This window comes from Equus asinus, chromosome 2, assembly GCF_041296235.1.
Source record: "Equus asinus isolate D_3611 breed Donkey chromosome 2, EquAss-T2T_v2, whole genome shotgun sequence".
NCBI classification, from domain to species: Eukaryota; Metazoa; Chordata; class Mammalia; order Perissodactyla; family Equidae; genus Equus; species Equus asinus.
In genome coordinates, this window is record NC_091791.1 from 124,366,501 (window position 1) to 124,383,143 (window position 16,643).

The window sequence follows — 16,643 nt, forward strand, 5'->3', positions numbered from 1 at the left end:
AATCTCCCAAAGAAGGTGTCCAGGCAGACTGGGTTCCCTCATATAACTGCATTCCCTCCTCCTCCTGGTTTGAGTGGGCTAGTATAAGAAGACACTTAGAACTGCCCAAAAATCTTGAGTTAGAAAAGTAAAGTGCAGGGAAGGTGAACCTGTCTGCCCAGGTTCTCTGGTGAGTTTCACCACATCAGTCCCCATCCCAAATTCAGAGAACGCCCTAGCCCAGCTTCCACTGTGCCTGCCCCAGGGAGAATATGGCTCCTCTTAAGAGCTGGCTAGGCCCTGGGTAGGAAAGTAGGTCAAGGTGTTGGTATGAATTGATTTATAACTTTTTAAGATAAGACATAAAAGAAGCTGGCTTCCATCTGTATTCTTACCCTAGGACCCACAAATGTTAAGAGTAAGTCTAGCATAGAGGCAACAGTTCCTAGGCTCTCAACATTCACAGTTGTTCACTTTATTACTGTGCTTTACAACAAATGTGTTCCATAGAGTAACTTGTATGTAACAAACATTACATTAAAAAAGATAAATGAAAAATAGATGGGGCTGGCCCCATGGCCGAGTGGTTAAGTTTGCGTGCTCTGCTTTGGCGGCCCAGGGTTTCACCCATTCGGATCCTGGGCACAGACATGGCACCATTCATCGAGCTATGCTGAGGCAGCATCCCACGTAGCACAGCCAGAAGGACCTATGACTTGAATATACAACTATGTACTGGGGGGCTCTGGAGAGAACAAGAAGGGGGAAAAAAAAAAGATGATTGGCAACAGATGTTAGCTCAGGTGCCGATCTTTAAGGATAAAAAAAAACAGATGGAAGGAAGGAAAGAGGAAGGCCAAAAAAACTAAGGTTAGTGTTTAAGGTAGCTTGATCACTTACCATCATTCTTTAACTCCCTTCTGTGCCAAGAAGCTCATTGACCACATAAATCCACAGAGTGCAACTCCTACAATAATAAATATATATATACTATTAGTCATAAAATTGTCAGAAAATCATATTTATTCATAAAAAGATACAAATCTCATGCCCACGTTTCTCATTATATTAAACAACAACAAAAAAATCACTCCTATATTGCTTGTTTGGATATAACACAGCATATTTTAAATACTCCATGCTGAACACCTCATTGCTCACAAAAAAAAAAATAATAACAGAAGAGAAACAGGCTTCAAAGTTTTTTCACTACAATCTATAAAGACACAAACACACACTTTATATCTTGACTCAGTTCACACATGCATTTAACAGAAACAAATAAAAGTTTCATGAAGTAATATTTATCCCTATTGTGTGAAATCCATTCTGACATTTCCTTCTCTATTCTATTTCATTTTTTAAATGCTGTTTTCACTGACTTTATACCCCAATAATAAACCCCAACTCAGTACACAAAATACTGTGTAACCTTTCTTTAAGAACTTTCATAAACTAAGATTTCATCAGAATATCTTAATTACCAATTACATAAAGCTCTACACAGAACAGATCTTACTTTTCAGGGCACCTATTTAACGTGGACAAATCTTTACTCAAAGAAATCCAATGCACAGAAACTAGAAAGAACACAAAGGAAGAAGGAAATTGCTAGAAACAATGGCCTAACCCTGTAAGGAGAGCTAATGAACAAAGAAAAGCTAGCAGTAATTGGAACCAAACCTTCTTCTGGGATGAGAGCCTAGGTCATTTATCCTTTGTCAAGTGAATCTGCTCCTTTTAAAATGCAGCACCTCAAATGAAAACACATGGACACAGAAAAACTTATACACAAGTATTCATAGTGGTGTTATTCATAATAGCCAAAAAGTGGAAATAAGCCAAATGTGGTATATCCATACAATGGAATATTATTCAGTCATAAAAAAGAATAACATGGATGAACCTTGAAAATATTATGCTAAGTGAAAGAAGCCAGTCACAAACAACCATATATTTAATAATTCCATTTACGGGCTGGCCCCGTGGCCAAGTGGTTAAGTTCGCGCGCTCCGCTGCAGGCGGCCCAGTGTTTCGTTGGTTCGAATCCTGGGCGCGGACATGGCACTGCTCATCAAACCACGCTGAGGCAGGGTCCCACATGCCACAACTAGAAGGACCCACAACGAAGAATATACAACTATGTACCAGGGGGCTTTGGGGAGAAAAAGGAAAAAAAATAAAATCTTAAAAAAAAAAAAAATAATAATTCCATTTATATGTAATGTCCAGAATAGGGAAACCATAGAGTCAGAAGGTAGATTAGTGGTTTCCTAGGGCTAGGGTGCTGGAGGAAAATGGGAATGACTGCTGATGAGTACAGAGTTTCTTTTGGGGACGGTGAAAATGTTCTAAAATTCATTATGGTGATGACTGAAAAACTGTGTGAATATACTGAAAATCATTTCTTAAATCGGTGAATTATATGGTGTCTGAAATCTATCTCAATAAAGCTGTTATATTTTTTAAATGTAGTGCCTCTGCTCACAACTCTCCAATGCCTCTCCATCTCATTCAGAGTAAAGCCAGTCCTCACAGTAGCCTGCCATGCCCTAAACTTTCTAGCTCCCCATACCTCTCTGACCACATCTCCTACTCCTCTCCTCCCCTGGTTTTTATTCCATTCCAGCCACACTGGCCTCTTTAATTTCCCCAACATACCAGACACACTCCTGCCTCAGGGCTTTACACGCACTAGACTCCCATTAGGAACACTCAAGATTTAATCTGTCTTTCGTCACATATCCCTTTCTCAGTGAGGCTGTCCCAAGTACTCCATTTAAAATTGCAACCCATTTATCCTGACTCCAACCACTGGCAATCTCTATCCTGCTTCTCTTCTAGAGCACTTATCACCTTATATTATTTACTTACTTGGTGTACTGTCCACCTCTCCCCACTCACTGGTTTTGCTACTGCTTTAGCCCCAGAACACACAACAGTGCCTGACATTGAGCAGGCATTAATTAAATACTTATTTACCAATGAATGAAGCCCATGCTAAAGCACCTTTGCTCACCTTGCTCCTTTCCTCTCACCCTCTCTATATTAAAAGCCTATTAATTCTTCAAAGCCAGCTCAAAAGTCATCTTCATGAAGGCTACTCTGTTTTCCCTAGCTGACAGGGATCTTCAGCTGAATTCCCAAACCATTTCATCTGTATTCTTTACCTCTAAAAAGTGAGAAAAAACGTGATATAGTGGAAAGAGGTATCGGAGTCAACCAAATCACTGGCTATCTGACCTTGAGAAGTCACTTAACCTCTTTGAGTATTGATATTCTCATCCATAAAAATGAAGGCTAGGTATTTTACCCAAGAGAAATGAAAAATTTTCCACACAAAAACCTGTATACAAATATTCACAGCAGCTTTGTTCAGAATATCCCAAAACTGGAAACAACCCAAATATCCATCAACAGGAGAAGAGATAATCAAATTATAATATATCCATATACTAAAATAGAAAGCAATAGAAAGGCATAAACTACTGATACACACAAAATGGATAAATATTACAGACATTATACTCAGAAAAAGAAAGTGGGTGCAAAAGAATATATACTGAATGATTCTATTTATATGAAGTTTTAGAACATGCAAAACTAATCTTAGGTGAGAAATATTGCAGGAGGGTTGCCTTGGCTGAAGGAGAAAGACTGGGAAGGAGCACAAAGGAACTTTCTGGAGAAATGGAAATGTTCTACATCAGGATTGCGATAGTGGCTCACGGCTATATATAAATTTTTCAATACTTATTAAACTGTTCACTTAAAAAGAGGGTGCACTTACCGTATATAAATTATACCTCAAAAAACTGATTTAAAGAAAAGGACACAGAGTTTACGGGAAAAAAATCCCTAATTTACAAAGTTGTTAGGAGGATTAGATGAGAAATATATCTACTGAAATCAGGAAGGCACAGTGGGAAAGAATGCATGTTGATGTGGCACTGAATCCCACTTTAGCTAATTATAGTTACTGGTTATATAAACTTGGACAAGTCATGTAATTCCTCAGAACTTCAGTTTTCTCTTCTGTAAAGAGAATAATATCTACTTTACAGAGCTAAATGGCAGCACACTAGAGTTTCCATCAGTTAACACAATATCCAACACACAACAGGTACCCAAATAAATTTCAAAATAATATATAAAACCTAGCACACAGCCGATGCTCAGTAAGTGCTATTCTCTTTTCCCTATTTCCCTTGTCAGAGAGTTTTCTTCTCTACTACATTTTAAGATCCTGAAGGACAAGATTGTATCTGAAAAACCTCTTTCCCCTACTTAAGACAGTGTCTTACAAACAGTAGGCACTCAATAAAGATTTTGAAGGGAAGAAAGGAAGTTGGATGGCTTGTTGATTAAGCAGACATACCTTCTTTTGGTGATTCTAGAATCAATCAGTAAAGCTGTGTACTTAGCCTTTCCAATAAAGACAGTTGTAGCCTAGATATCAAACTTTTTTAAGGCAGACACAAAATTTGATGTACCATGTGAATTTATGTACCATATGATCCATATGCACTGGAAAACAGACTGGAAACAGACAAGAAGTAATGTGTAGTAAAGAGCATAAATTCTGAAGTCAGACCTGAATTCAAATCCCAAGACTGCCACTTACAATCTATGTAACCTTTAGGCAAGTTAACATTTTTGAATCTCAGGGTTCACAGCTCGAAAATGGGGGTAAAAATATCTGCCTTGTAGCATTATTTTCAAAAAAGTTATGCATGAAGCACCAAATAGCACAGAACCAGTACTCAATAATTGGTAGTGTACACCACTGGAGTTGTGGGTAATTTTTTTCCTTGCTCTTTTCCAGATTTTCTGTAATGTAATTGCAATGCAATTACAACTTTAAAAGATTGTAATGATTTAAATTTAAATATACTCCCAAATTAAAGATTAAACTCAGCTTTGACTAAAATTTTCAACCCAGAGACCAGAAATTGTAATTACCATGCCTTTTTCTCCCCAAGGGGAAAAAAAGGCTCAAGACTGAACTGCTATCTCTTAAATCCTACCAGATACTGGTTTACTCCAAACACATCACTATGTGTCTTGTGTACTACTACTCAATTTGACACCTGACAGGTTATTGTCTCAGCCTCTGAAATGAAAGGCAGTGGTACTTAAGATACATGATTTTTTTTTTTTAAGTTAAATTCAAGATAGCTCCAAATGCACTTGGGAAAACAGGTACTACAACGTATAGATTAAGAAACATAAGTAGAGGATGTACGTGTCACAGTATTTAAATACGACAAAGTATTTCTGGGAAGCAACCCACTTAATGATATGAATAAAAAGCTGATAGAGAGCAAGCAAGCACGAGAGCAAGAGCCCATGTCAGGTTAAATGGTACCATTATGTCTGGTTAAAAAGGCTATAACCTCATTTCTCCAAAAAAGATATACAAATGGCTAATAAGCACATGAAAAGATGTTGAACATCATTTGTCATTAGGGAAATACAAATCAAAACCACCATGAGACACCACTTCACGTCCACTAAGATGGCTATAATCCAAAAGACAGCCAGGCATTGGAGAGGATGTGGAAAAACTGGAACCCTCATATCCCGCTGGTGGGAATGTAAAATGGCGCAGCTGGTTTGGTAAACAGCCTAGCAGTTCCTCAAAAAGTTAAACAGAGTTACCATAAGACCCAGCAATTCCACTCCTAGGTATACAGCAAAGAAAAATGAACATATGTCCACACAAAAATTTGTACACAAATAATCATAGCAGCATAATTCATAACAGTCAAAAAGCGAAACAATCCAAATGTGCGTCAACTGATGAATGGATAAATAAAATGTGGTATATCCACACAATGGAATATTATTTGACCATAAAAAGAAATGAACTTTCTCAAAAAGTCAACACTATGGAGACAGAAAAAAGATCAATAGTTGCCAGGGGTTGAGGGGAGGGTGGGATGACAGGCAGGGCACAGAAAATTTTTAGGGCAGTGAAAGTACTCTGTATAACACTATAATGGTGGATACATGTCATTATACATTTGTCCAAACCCATAAAATACATAATACCAAAAGTAAACCCTAATGTAAGCTATGGTCTTTGGGTGATACCGATGTGTCAGTGCAGGTTCATCAATTCTAACTAAGGTACCACTCTCGTGGGGAATGTTGATAATGTGGGAGCTGTGCATGAATTGGGGCAGGGAGTATATGGGAAGGCTCCATACCTTCCTCTCAATTTTGCTGTGAACCTAAAACTGCTCTAAAAAAATAAAGTCTACGAAAAAAAAAAAAGGAATGAAGTGTTGATACATACTATAACATGGATGAACCTTGAAAACATTATGCTAAATGGAAGAAGCCAAACACAAAAGACCACACATTGTATGATTCCATTGATGTGAAATGTCCAGAGTAGGCAAATCCATAGAGAAAAAAAGTAAATTAGTGGCTGCCTAGGGCTGGCATGGGGGGTAGGATGAGGAATAGGGGAGGGAGGCCAGGCTTGGGTAATGACTGCTAATGGTTAAGGGGCTTCATATTGGGGCACTGAAAATATTCTAAAACAGGTTGTGGTGATAGTTGCACAATTCTATGAACATAATAAAAACCACTGCAGTGTACATTTTAATGGTTGAATTTTATGGTGTGTGAAATATATCTCAATAAAGCTGTAACATAAAAAAAAGAGCTAATTCCTAATCTAAAATTTCAATGATTCAGTTACTACTTTCATATTTGCCGTAACTACCACCTAAACTATTTACATTTTTCTTTAAATAGAACATTTTTACCTAAACTTTAAAAGAAAATTTATAACACTACCATAAATGAAAAAAATCAAATAACATATTTAAAATGGATATTAGTAAAACATTGGCAGTGCTACTCAAATTAATGAAATTTGAGACATTCTGGGCTATAGCAAAACAATGGCTAAGGAGAAGATGGAGCACAAAAAAACAAAACAAGTCAGTAAACAGGGAATGAAAACTAGGACTGACTGGGCCCAAGTTTCTGAACAAGCTGCGACCTGTGATAAACTGAATTTTATGTCTGCCTTAAAAATTTTGTGTCTGTGATAAACTAAAGTCTCACTCATCTTACCCTGCCCTGCAGTCCCAGAATATCTGTGGAGATACCTAAGAGTCCTAGAGATGGAAATGTCAAGACTGGCTCAAGTGCCAGGAAAGGCCTACTTCTCTTTTCTTTATCAGAGTTTGGGTGCACAGGTTCTGAAAAGGCACGAAGTAAATGCCATACCCAAAACAGTGAGAAGCCTGATAGTAGCACTACTCTAAAAAGTACAGGCCCATCTAAGTGAAACCAGGAGAGTACATCTATCCATTGTTCTCCTTTGCCAATAAATTGTGGAAAAACTGAGGTTTGCAATCACAGTTTCTCTCTGATGTTCACAAAATCTATCACCCATGCTTTTGCCTCTTCTGTAATTTAAAAAAAAATCTGAGTATTTGCCTTTATGAGTCTGGTACTTAGGATCAGTAATTTTTCATGCCTTTGCTAAGTGGAAAATAAGTGTATTATGGTAAAAAAAAAAAAGTATTTTGAAAAGCAAGATAGACATTTTATAATTCCAAGTTGTTTAACAAGGTTTTCAATTCTGATCACTTCTATATGTACTGCCATGAGTACATCAACCAATAGGCATTTATTTTCTCTGATGAACCTGACGTCTCTCTTCACAAATACCAAAATTAGCTCTCTTTTCCAATACTAGATTAAAAGCAGACCTAACACATACTGAAATCGTTACAAATGAAATATGATGTCTGAGACTGGCTTCAAAACAATGGGGGACAGGGTAGCTGCACAGGTAATTGCTGAAACAGAGAAACTAGTACATAGCAATTCATATTACTATTCTCTCTACTTTGCATATGTTTTCAAAACCACATGTAATGAACTTACTACTTTAAGAAGTTGTTATTAAAAAGTAATTAGGAGCTGGCCCAGTGGCATAGAGGTTAAGTTTGCGTACTCTGCTTCAGCAGCCCAGGGTTTGTGGGTTCAGATGCCAGCTGTGGACCTACATACCACTCATCAACCATGCTGTGGCAGCATCCCACATACAAAGTAGAGGAAGACTGGCACAGATGTTAGCTCAGGGACAATTCTCCTCAAGCAAAAAGAGGAAGATTGCAATAGATGTTAGCTCAGGGACAATCTTCCTCGTCAAAAAAACAAAAACAAAAAAAAGTAGTAATTATTTTAGCAAAGCTTCATGAAATCTCTAGTGTTTCAGGTCAGACAGGAAAAACTCTTTCTATCAATCTTTCCCTCTAATACTTTTTTAAGGTGGGCTCCACCAATGAACTGTAGATATTTTCACTGTTTATATTCCACAAGAACTATTGCCAAAGCCAAACATATTTGTGAAAAAGGTTACCATCACAGCAGAAAACTGGAAACAGATTTTTTTTTTTTTTTGAGGAACATTAGCCCTGAGCTAACTACTGCCAATCCTCCTCTTTTTACTGAGGAAGCCTGGCCCTGAGCTAACATCCATGACCATCTTCCTCTACTTTATATATCGGACGCCTACCACAGCATGGCTTTTTGCCAAGCCTTGCCATGTCCGCACCCAGGAGCCGAACCGGTGAACCCTGGGCCACCGAGAAGTGGAACGTGTGCACTTAACCGCTGCGCCACCAGCAGGCCCCTGGAAACAGATTTTTATTAACGACTTATCTTAATTTTGGTTATACAAACCATTCGCAGTTTTCACTTCTACAATTTCAGAAATGTCAATTTCACAATGGATATCAGATTGCAACATTACAGAGAATTCTGTTTAACTTCCCACTAAAGACCACCACCACCACCTTCTAAGTGTTTAAAGAATGTTCACATGGGATTCCTAAAGAATTTTTGCAGCTCCTTTAAAACTAGGTTGGGGGGCTGGCGGGTGGCACAGCAGTTAAGTTCGCACGTTCCACTTCTCAGCAGCCCAGAGTTCGCCAGTTCGGATCCCGGGTGTGGAGATGGCACCGCTTGGCAAGCCATGCTGTGGTAGGCGTCCCACATATAAAGTACAGGAAGATGGGCACGGATGTTAGCTCAGGGCCAGTCTTCCTCAGCAAAAAGAGGAGGATTGGCAGTAGTTAGCTCAGGGCTAATCTTCCTCAAAAAAAAACTAGGTTGGATTTTGGTTGGCTATGAAGGTGAAAGAAAAGACAGAATCTCAAGTCCCTTCATTTTATCTTTAAAAATTCCTGTAAAGCGGTTAAATAAAGCTTTTAATAAAGTCAGTATCAAACCAATCTTTTAGTGATTCTTACATATTTATGAAGTTGTAAGGACAAACATTTTTAAAGTCTGTATTTAAAATACTATAGCTTTTGGATCCCACTCACCAAAATTACTTATAAATGCATGTGTATAGTACCTGATTATGCTTCCACGCATAATCCACCAGGTGGATCGATCTAAACCACCAAATGGTTAACTACAGAAAATAAAAAATTGCAGCTCGAGGGAGTGGAGAGAAAGAAGGAAACAAGAAAGCATTTGTTGAAGGCTTCCTGTGGATCAGGAGTGGTTCTAAATTCTTTACAGACACCTCATTTACTGGCTATCGGCAAATCTGGGAGGTGAATAATATTATCCCAATTTTACAGATGAGGAAATCAAGGATCAGAAAAAGTAAGTAATCTGCCCAAGGACAAGCAGCAGAGCTGGGATTCAAACCTCACATCAGTCTGCCTTCAAAGTTATCATGTCAAAGTTCTTCTCACAAAGACAACTTCCCAAATTATATTAACTCTTTGATTAATCAAAATATAAAGTCTTTAGAGGTTATTTATTATTCAGATCATTTCAATATGCGGCATAAATCAATCTGCACCTAACACATTTTGAGAAAAAGTCATAGTTAACAGAAAAAATATAAGAGCCTGAGCATTAACATAAATTGGAGTGGGGTAGCGGTCAGACCCCCAAATTCAAGTCTGAAAGCTTAATCCCAGATCACTATTCACCGGGGGATGACATGGGGGCAAGAAATGCCCTCTCTGAACCTCAGTTTCCCCATTGGTAAAATGGGCATAACGCCTATCCCATCCTCCTACCTCGGATTATGAGAATGAAATAGTTCATGTTGGTGAAACCAATATGCAAACTATAACACATGTACGGAATCACTATCTATTCAGTAAGATGAGTATATCGAACAGCTATTTTCATGGAAAATAACTAGAGCAAACAGAAGGAGGGATACAGTTTGCCAGCAACAGGAAGCTGCTCTCAGGAAGGCGGCCGCATCTCAGGAGAGCCGCTTGACAGCAGCAGGCGCTGCTCGAGGAGCAGTTTTCTGTCTGCCTTCTAACAATCCCGTCCCTCACTGGCGGAGGGAACCGCGAATGAAGTGCTAGAAAGGCAGCACTACCAGGGGCAGAAGGCTAGGTCCTGCTACTTCCACGTGTGAGGCCTTGGTTAAACTCTTCGCCCCTCAGGCCTCAGTTTACGCATTTGTAAGATGGAGAGACCGTTCCCGCCCTGCTTCCTGGGCAGAGCTCAAACGAGTAACGGCACAGGGAAAGCGTGATTAACCTCGCCGAGAACGAGAGACCAATGGCGATCAGCTGTCAAATGAAGGGCTGGGAGGGGGGCTCCTCCGAAAGGCCCGTGCAGTGTGGACATTCCAGAAGCCTCGACACGCGCCGCGGGGCCGCCTCCTTGAGGGGGTGGGGCAGCCCGCGGCCCACCCCTCGACCCTTGGGGTGCGCGGGGTCCTACGTCCCTCACACCTCAGCTGAGCCCGCAGGGCAGGCCCAGAGCCTGCGCACCCCCGTCCCCAGGCCTCCTCGGAGGACCCCCGGGCCCTCCCGAGCGGCTGCAACTACCCTCCCCCAGCAGCCATCCCAGTCCCTCTCCTCCCTACTTGCAGGTGAGGGGAAGGAGCGAAAGGGCGTACCCCGCCGCCATTTTGTCCCCATGGCTCCCCGCAACGCATTCAGCCAGCCAGCGCCCTAGCCCGGGTCTGCGCGACGCGCGCCCCTCGCGGACACTCACCCCCGGCGGCCCTGCGAAGTTCGGAGCGGCTCAGAACGTCCCGCCGGAAAAGGGGCGGGGCGGGCCGGCTGCCCGGCGCCCCACGTGACTCTCAGCCGCGGCCGCGCTGCTCTTGGCCACACACGCCGGCCGCCCGCGCGCATGCGCACCTCACTTCGCGTTGATGGGCCGCCGAGACGGGAGGCAGGGCGTGGGTTCGTTTTGGTTGTCGGGACGGGGTTGGTTTTCGCGAGTTGTTCTCTTCGCTAGGCCGCGCTGGCACTGCCGCTCTCCAGCACTCAGTTTGTTCTCTCTGAGTCTCTTCCCTCCTCCTAGTTTATCACCACAGTTAGTCCCACAGAGGTTAAGGACCTAGAAGTCCGCCTGAAAAAAATCTGTGCCTGTGCAAAAGCTTCAGAAAAGCACGCAGGAGTACGCCAAGCACGGCTTATCCTTCCTGGTAAGGCTTTATTCGGCCCCTCGTATGTGCCAGGCGGGGAAGGCTCGAAGTACAAAAATCTAACAAATGTGTTTCCTTTACTTCCAAGACAAAACACACGAATTAAATAACGATGTTTAAATCATAGTTCTGAACAAAACAGAAAAGACAACGCAGTTCATAATTATCAAATGAATATCTCCCGTCCCACTTTTCATCCAGCTGGGAAACTCGGGCTATTTACCCTTTCCTCTCCCTTGTTACCACAATAAGCAGGAAGTCATGGACTCCAATAGATCTACCTCATAATTAGTGCTGTGAAGGCAGGAACCATATTGTTAGCTATGTTCTGGCTCCTCTCCCCTCTTGACTTTTCATAAAACTTGCTCTTCCATTCACTTATTTAACAAATGTTTATTAAGCACCCACCATATGTCAGCTGCTATTTGTTCTAGATGCTTGGAGTTAATAAATAAATTCAAAATTGACCATAGAGGAGCCATTTTTAAATGGAGTCAGACCTGCCTTTCCAGAGAAACTGCTTTGCTGTCTTGAACCTTGGACCCGGCCAAAACAGCGATTGTTTTAAAAGCAATTGTTTTACAAGCAATTGTTTGAGAAGTCAGCGGAGAACCAACATCCTGATCACAAAGACTGAGGATGGTGAACTTTCTGAAGATAGAATCAATAATCAAGCAATGTTTGGCTAAGGCGACCTCTCTACCTCCAACTCCAATTAAAACCAGTTAAAATTCTTTGTATACAACCTCCCTTCTTTGCCTTTAAAAGCCCCCGACTTTTACTCTCTAGAGGGACACTATTTAGTTTCTACCTGAATCTGTGCTCCCGGAATTGCAATTCTTGAGACCCCAAAAACACTTCTTGCTTCTCTTGCAATTTATGCCTCTTACTTGTTGACAAAACAAAATAGATAAAAAATCCCTGCCTTCTTGGAGCAAGGTGGAGACAGACAATAAATAACATAATAAATAAGTTACATGGTAACAGGGAGGTGACAAGCATTACAGTAAACAAATGAGTAGGATAAGGAGGATGGAGGGGGGAACATACTGCAGTTTCATAAAACACGGTCAGGGCCTTATTCCTCTTATCAATTATCCCCTTTCTCCTCTCCTTTTCATTCCCATAAGCGTTTAAAAAATCTCTCCCATTTTGAAATCTCCTACCCAATACACCAAACCCCACTTCAACCTCTGCTTTCTTTCTCCTCTTTACAGATCTGCACTTTGCAGCTACATTTCTCCAATTATCTAAACAAGGATGTCTCCAATTCCTCAACTACTCCTCCTGTGTATTAACTCATGTTATTGCACTCTGGGTTCTGCCTCACCAGCCTAAGGAAATATTCTTCCCAAAGTCACTAGGTACTGCAGATCTTATGGACATTATCATCATGACCTAACAATTTTTCTGCATCAGTTGACACTCCTTCCTTCCAGGAACACTTTCCTTGCCTTCCATTCCTACTCTCTTGATCTTACTTCTCCATCTCTAACCACTCCCTCTCCATCTCTTTTGAAGTCTCCTCTTATTTCTCTCATCCTTTAAATGTCAGCTTCCTTCAGGGATAGGTGCAAGTCCTCTCTTTTCCCACTGGACATGCTCACTCTGGGTGATTGCTTCTTTTTACATAACTTCAGTTAGTATCTTTGTGCTCTGGATTTCCAAATATGTCTCTCCAGTCTTGATTTCTGCTCCTGAGCTCCAGATCTACATGGTTAACTACCTCGTCACCTCCACTTGAACCTCTTATAATCAACAGGACAAAATAAAAACCGCTTATTATCTTTCTCATATACATATAAAACAGCTTTATTGAGATATAATTTACATACCACACAATTTACCCATGTAAAGTGTTCAATTCAGTGGTCTTTAGTACATTCACAGTTGTGCAACTATCACTACCAACAATTTTAGAACATTTTCATCATCCTGGAGAGAAACCCCATACTCATTAACAGTCACTTGCCCATTTCCCGTTAATCCCCTAAGGCATAAGCAACCACTAATCTACTTTCTCTATATATAGATTTGCCTATTCTGGACATTTTATATAAAGGGAATAATGCAAAATGTGATATTTTATGACTGGCTTCTTTTACTTAGCATAATGTTTTTAAGGTACAATGACATTGTAGCATGTATCAATACTTAATCACTTTTATGGCTGAATAATATCCCATTGTGTGAATATACCATGTTTTATTTATCCATTCATCAGTTGATCTACATTTGGATTGTTTCACTTTTTGGCTGTTATGAATAATGCTGCTATGAACATATGTGTACAAATTGTGTGGACATATGTTCTACTTCTCTTGGGTATATGCCTAGGAGTGGAATTGCTGGGTCATATGGTATCTCGGTTTAACTTTTTGAGGAACTGCCAGACTGTTTACCAAACCAGCTGCACCATTTTACATTCCCATTAGCAGGATGTGAGGGCTCCAATTTCTTCACATCCTCTCTAACACTTGTATTGTCTGTTTTCAGATTATAGCAATTATAGTAGGTGTGAAGTGGTATCTCATTGTGATTGTGATTTGTATTTTTCTAATGACTAATGATGTTCAACATCTTTTTATGTGCTTATTGGCCATTTGTGTTTGTCTTTGGAGAAATACCTATTTAAATCCTTTGTCCATTTTTTAATTGTTACCAGTCATTATATTTTGCCAGAAAATCTGTTCCTATTATTGTTCTGCCAAATATTCTGGTGCCCCTCCATGAAATGCCCCTTCCTCAGCCCCACTGATGGAAGGCTTGACCATGTGACTTGCTTTGGCCAATAAAATGTGAGCAGAGGATCAATTCCAAACAGAAGCTTTAAGAGCCAACTGGTGGGTTCACCATGTCTATTTTCTGTCTGCCACAAGACCAGCAGTTTGTTTCAGAGAGAAGTTGTTCCATCAGCCCACGTTCCAGAGTGAAGATGGCATGGAACAGAACCCTAGCCGATCCCCAATGAACATGTAGCATTTGTTTTTATAAGCCACTCAGCTACTTGGTGACATTTGTTACTGCAGCATATCCTAGCCTGTCCTAAAGGATACACGTGTCCTATGTGCTGTGTGATTGGCTCTACTATCACTCCAGGCTCATTGACATGGCCTACAAGACCCTGAAGATCAGGCCTGTTGACCTCTCCAGCCTCATTGCCAGGCCATTCCCTCAACCACCCTATTCTCCACACATAATAAAATATATTGAGACCCTGGAATTCATTTTTTCCTCTCTCTTTCTCACCCTACCCTGGGCCTTTGTCCAAGTTGTTCCTTATTAGTGGAATAATAATAATAGTTATCTTTGCCTAAGCATTTTCTATGTGCAAGACAATATATATATATGGCCTCATTTCATCTGACAACAACCCTGAGAATTAGGTAATTTATCCCATTTTACAAATCAACAAAGGCCGTAGATTTACTTTTCCTAGAGCAAACAGCCAGAAAGGGGTAGAGTCAGGATTTGAATCCAGGTCAGTTTGAATCCAAAGCCCCTCTTTGAGTCATTATGCTATAATAATAGCTGGAGGTAGTTAGTTTTTATTGAGCATTTACTATGTGGCAGGCTTTATGCTGAAGCACTTTGCATGGATTATATGTAATCCATGTGAATAATTACATGCAATAGAAGTATAGAATAGTGGTATCCCACAGCAGTTAAGACTCTGACTTTGGAGTCAGATTATGTAATTGTATGACCTTAGGAAAATTACTGACTCTCTCTGAACTCCATTTTCCTCATCTGTAAAATGGAACAATAAGATATACCTCAACGGGTTTCTGTGATTAAGTGAATCAATTTTTAGAAAGCACTTAGAATAGCTTAGCATATAGCTAGAGCTCAAATTATACCAGCTATAATGTTTACTTTATCATCTAACCTCACAACAAATATATGAAGTAGGCACTATTATGTAACTGCCCCCTTTCCGTCAGCTGCTTTGTCCTTTTCCACCTCTTGACTTCCAACAACTAGTCCCTCCAGAATGCTCCTGCTCCTCTTTGCCACCTGGCAGACTCCCACTCACCTATAGGACCTACCTCAGATATTCCTGCCTGCCCTGCTGCAGCATGCTTGGTTGCTCCCACTGATGGGCTTCCAAAACACTTTGTACAAACTCTGATAGTTAGATCCCTTTGAAAACAAGGAACGAGAACTCATGCAAGTGAAAATTAGGGTTTACTATAAGACTGGAACTGAAATGCAGAGGGCTTCAGAACCAGCCATTCTCACCTCTCTCAGGTGGATCCCCTGGCTTCTCTGCTTTTTTCTGCTTCTGGCAGTAGGAAAGAAGCCAAAAGATTTCCCCTCTCTTGCTTCCTCTCAGGCATCATCTCCAGTGGCTAGTGCATCTCTTCCATAGCTCTAGTTCCCCTGGGAATCTCCTTCCATGATTCTAGATTCTGCCTGACAGCCTTGGCTTTGAGGTTCTGATAACAACACCTCTTTCCATTGTTCACCAGGGGGTTAATTTGCTCACCTGTTTAACTTGAATGCCGGTATCACCTCCTAGCAAGTGTAAAATAGAACTCTAGTAATCCATGGCAGGCAATGGCACTGTAATTGCTTAAATTAGTATCTGTGGTTGCTTGAAATAAAATGTCAGATGAAGGTAAGGAAATTGGACATTTTGGAGCTGCTATACTCTACCATGTGTTAGTAATGATAATTACAAGGACTGTGGAGTAGGCTGACAACTTCACAAGCATTAGGCAGCTTAGAAAATGAAAATGCTAAACTCAGGGACTTAAACTCTCAGCTCAAGGCATGATTAGAGATCAGAAAGTTTTTACAGTGGCCTAAGGAATCTCTTCTTTCTTTCTTTTTTTTTTTTTAAAGATTGGCACCCGAGCTAACATCTGTTGCCAATCTTCTTTCTCCTTCCCTTCCCTTCCCCTTCCCCTTCTCCTTCTCCTCCCCAAAGCCCCCCAGTACATAGTTGCATGTTCTAGTTGTAGGTCCCTCTGGTTGTGCTACGTGGGATGCTGCCTCAGCATGCTTGATGAGTGGTGCCATGTCTGCTCCCAGGATCCAAACCGGCGAAACCCCGAGCCACTGAAGCTGAGCGCACGAACTTAACCACTTGGCCATGGGTCCACCCCAAATCTCTTATTTCTAATGGCCGAAGGACAGAGCATGACTGAGGATCAGAACCAAATTTACTTTTGCAAGTTGCTAGAGTAAAATGAAATTGAACTCA

At 40.8% G+C, this 16,643-nt stretch overlaps 1 protein-coding gene across 34 annotated transcripts in view; it reads right to left on the minus strand.

Moving 5' to 3' along the window:
• Positions 1–11,173, minus strand: part of SCAPER (S-phase cyclin A associated protein in the ER) — a 490,115-nt gene extending 478,942 nt beyond the window's left edge. For 4 of the 34 annotated variants that reach the window (XM_070504429.1, XM_014841431.3, XM_070504428.1 and 1 more), the window contains exons 1-2: positions 10,996–11,118; positions 880–946 (exon numbers count right to left, since the gene is read on the minus strand). In XM_070504429.1, coding sequence (XP_070360530.1) covers positions 880–885 — 6 coding nt within the window. In that variant the 5' untranslated portion in view covers positions 886–946; positions 10,996–11,118. Of the gene's footprint in view, positions 1–879; positions 947–1,662; positions 1,734–10,897 lie in introns of all 34 variants that reach the window. The other 30 variants (XM_070504438.1, XM_070504445.1, XM_070504431.1 and 27 more) reach the window with 14 other exon arrangements.
• Positions 11,174–16,643: the final 5,470 nt, after the last annotated feature.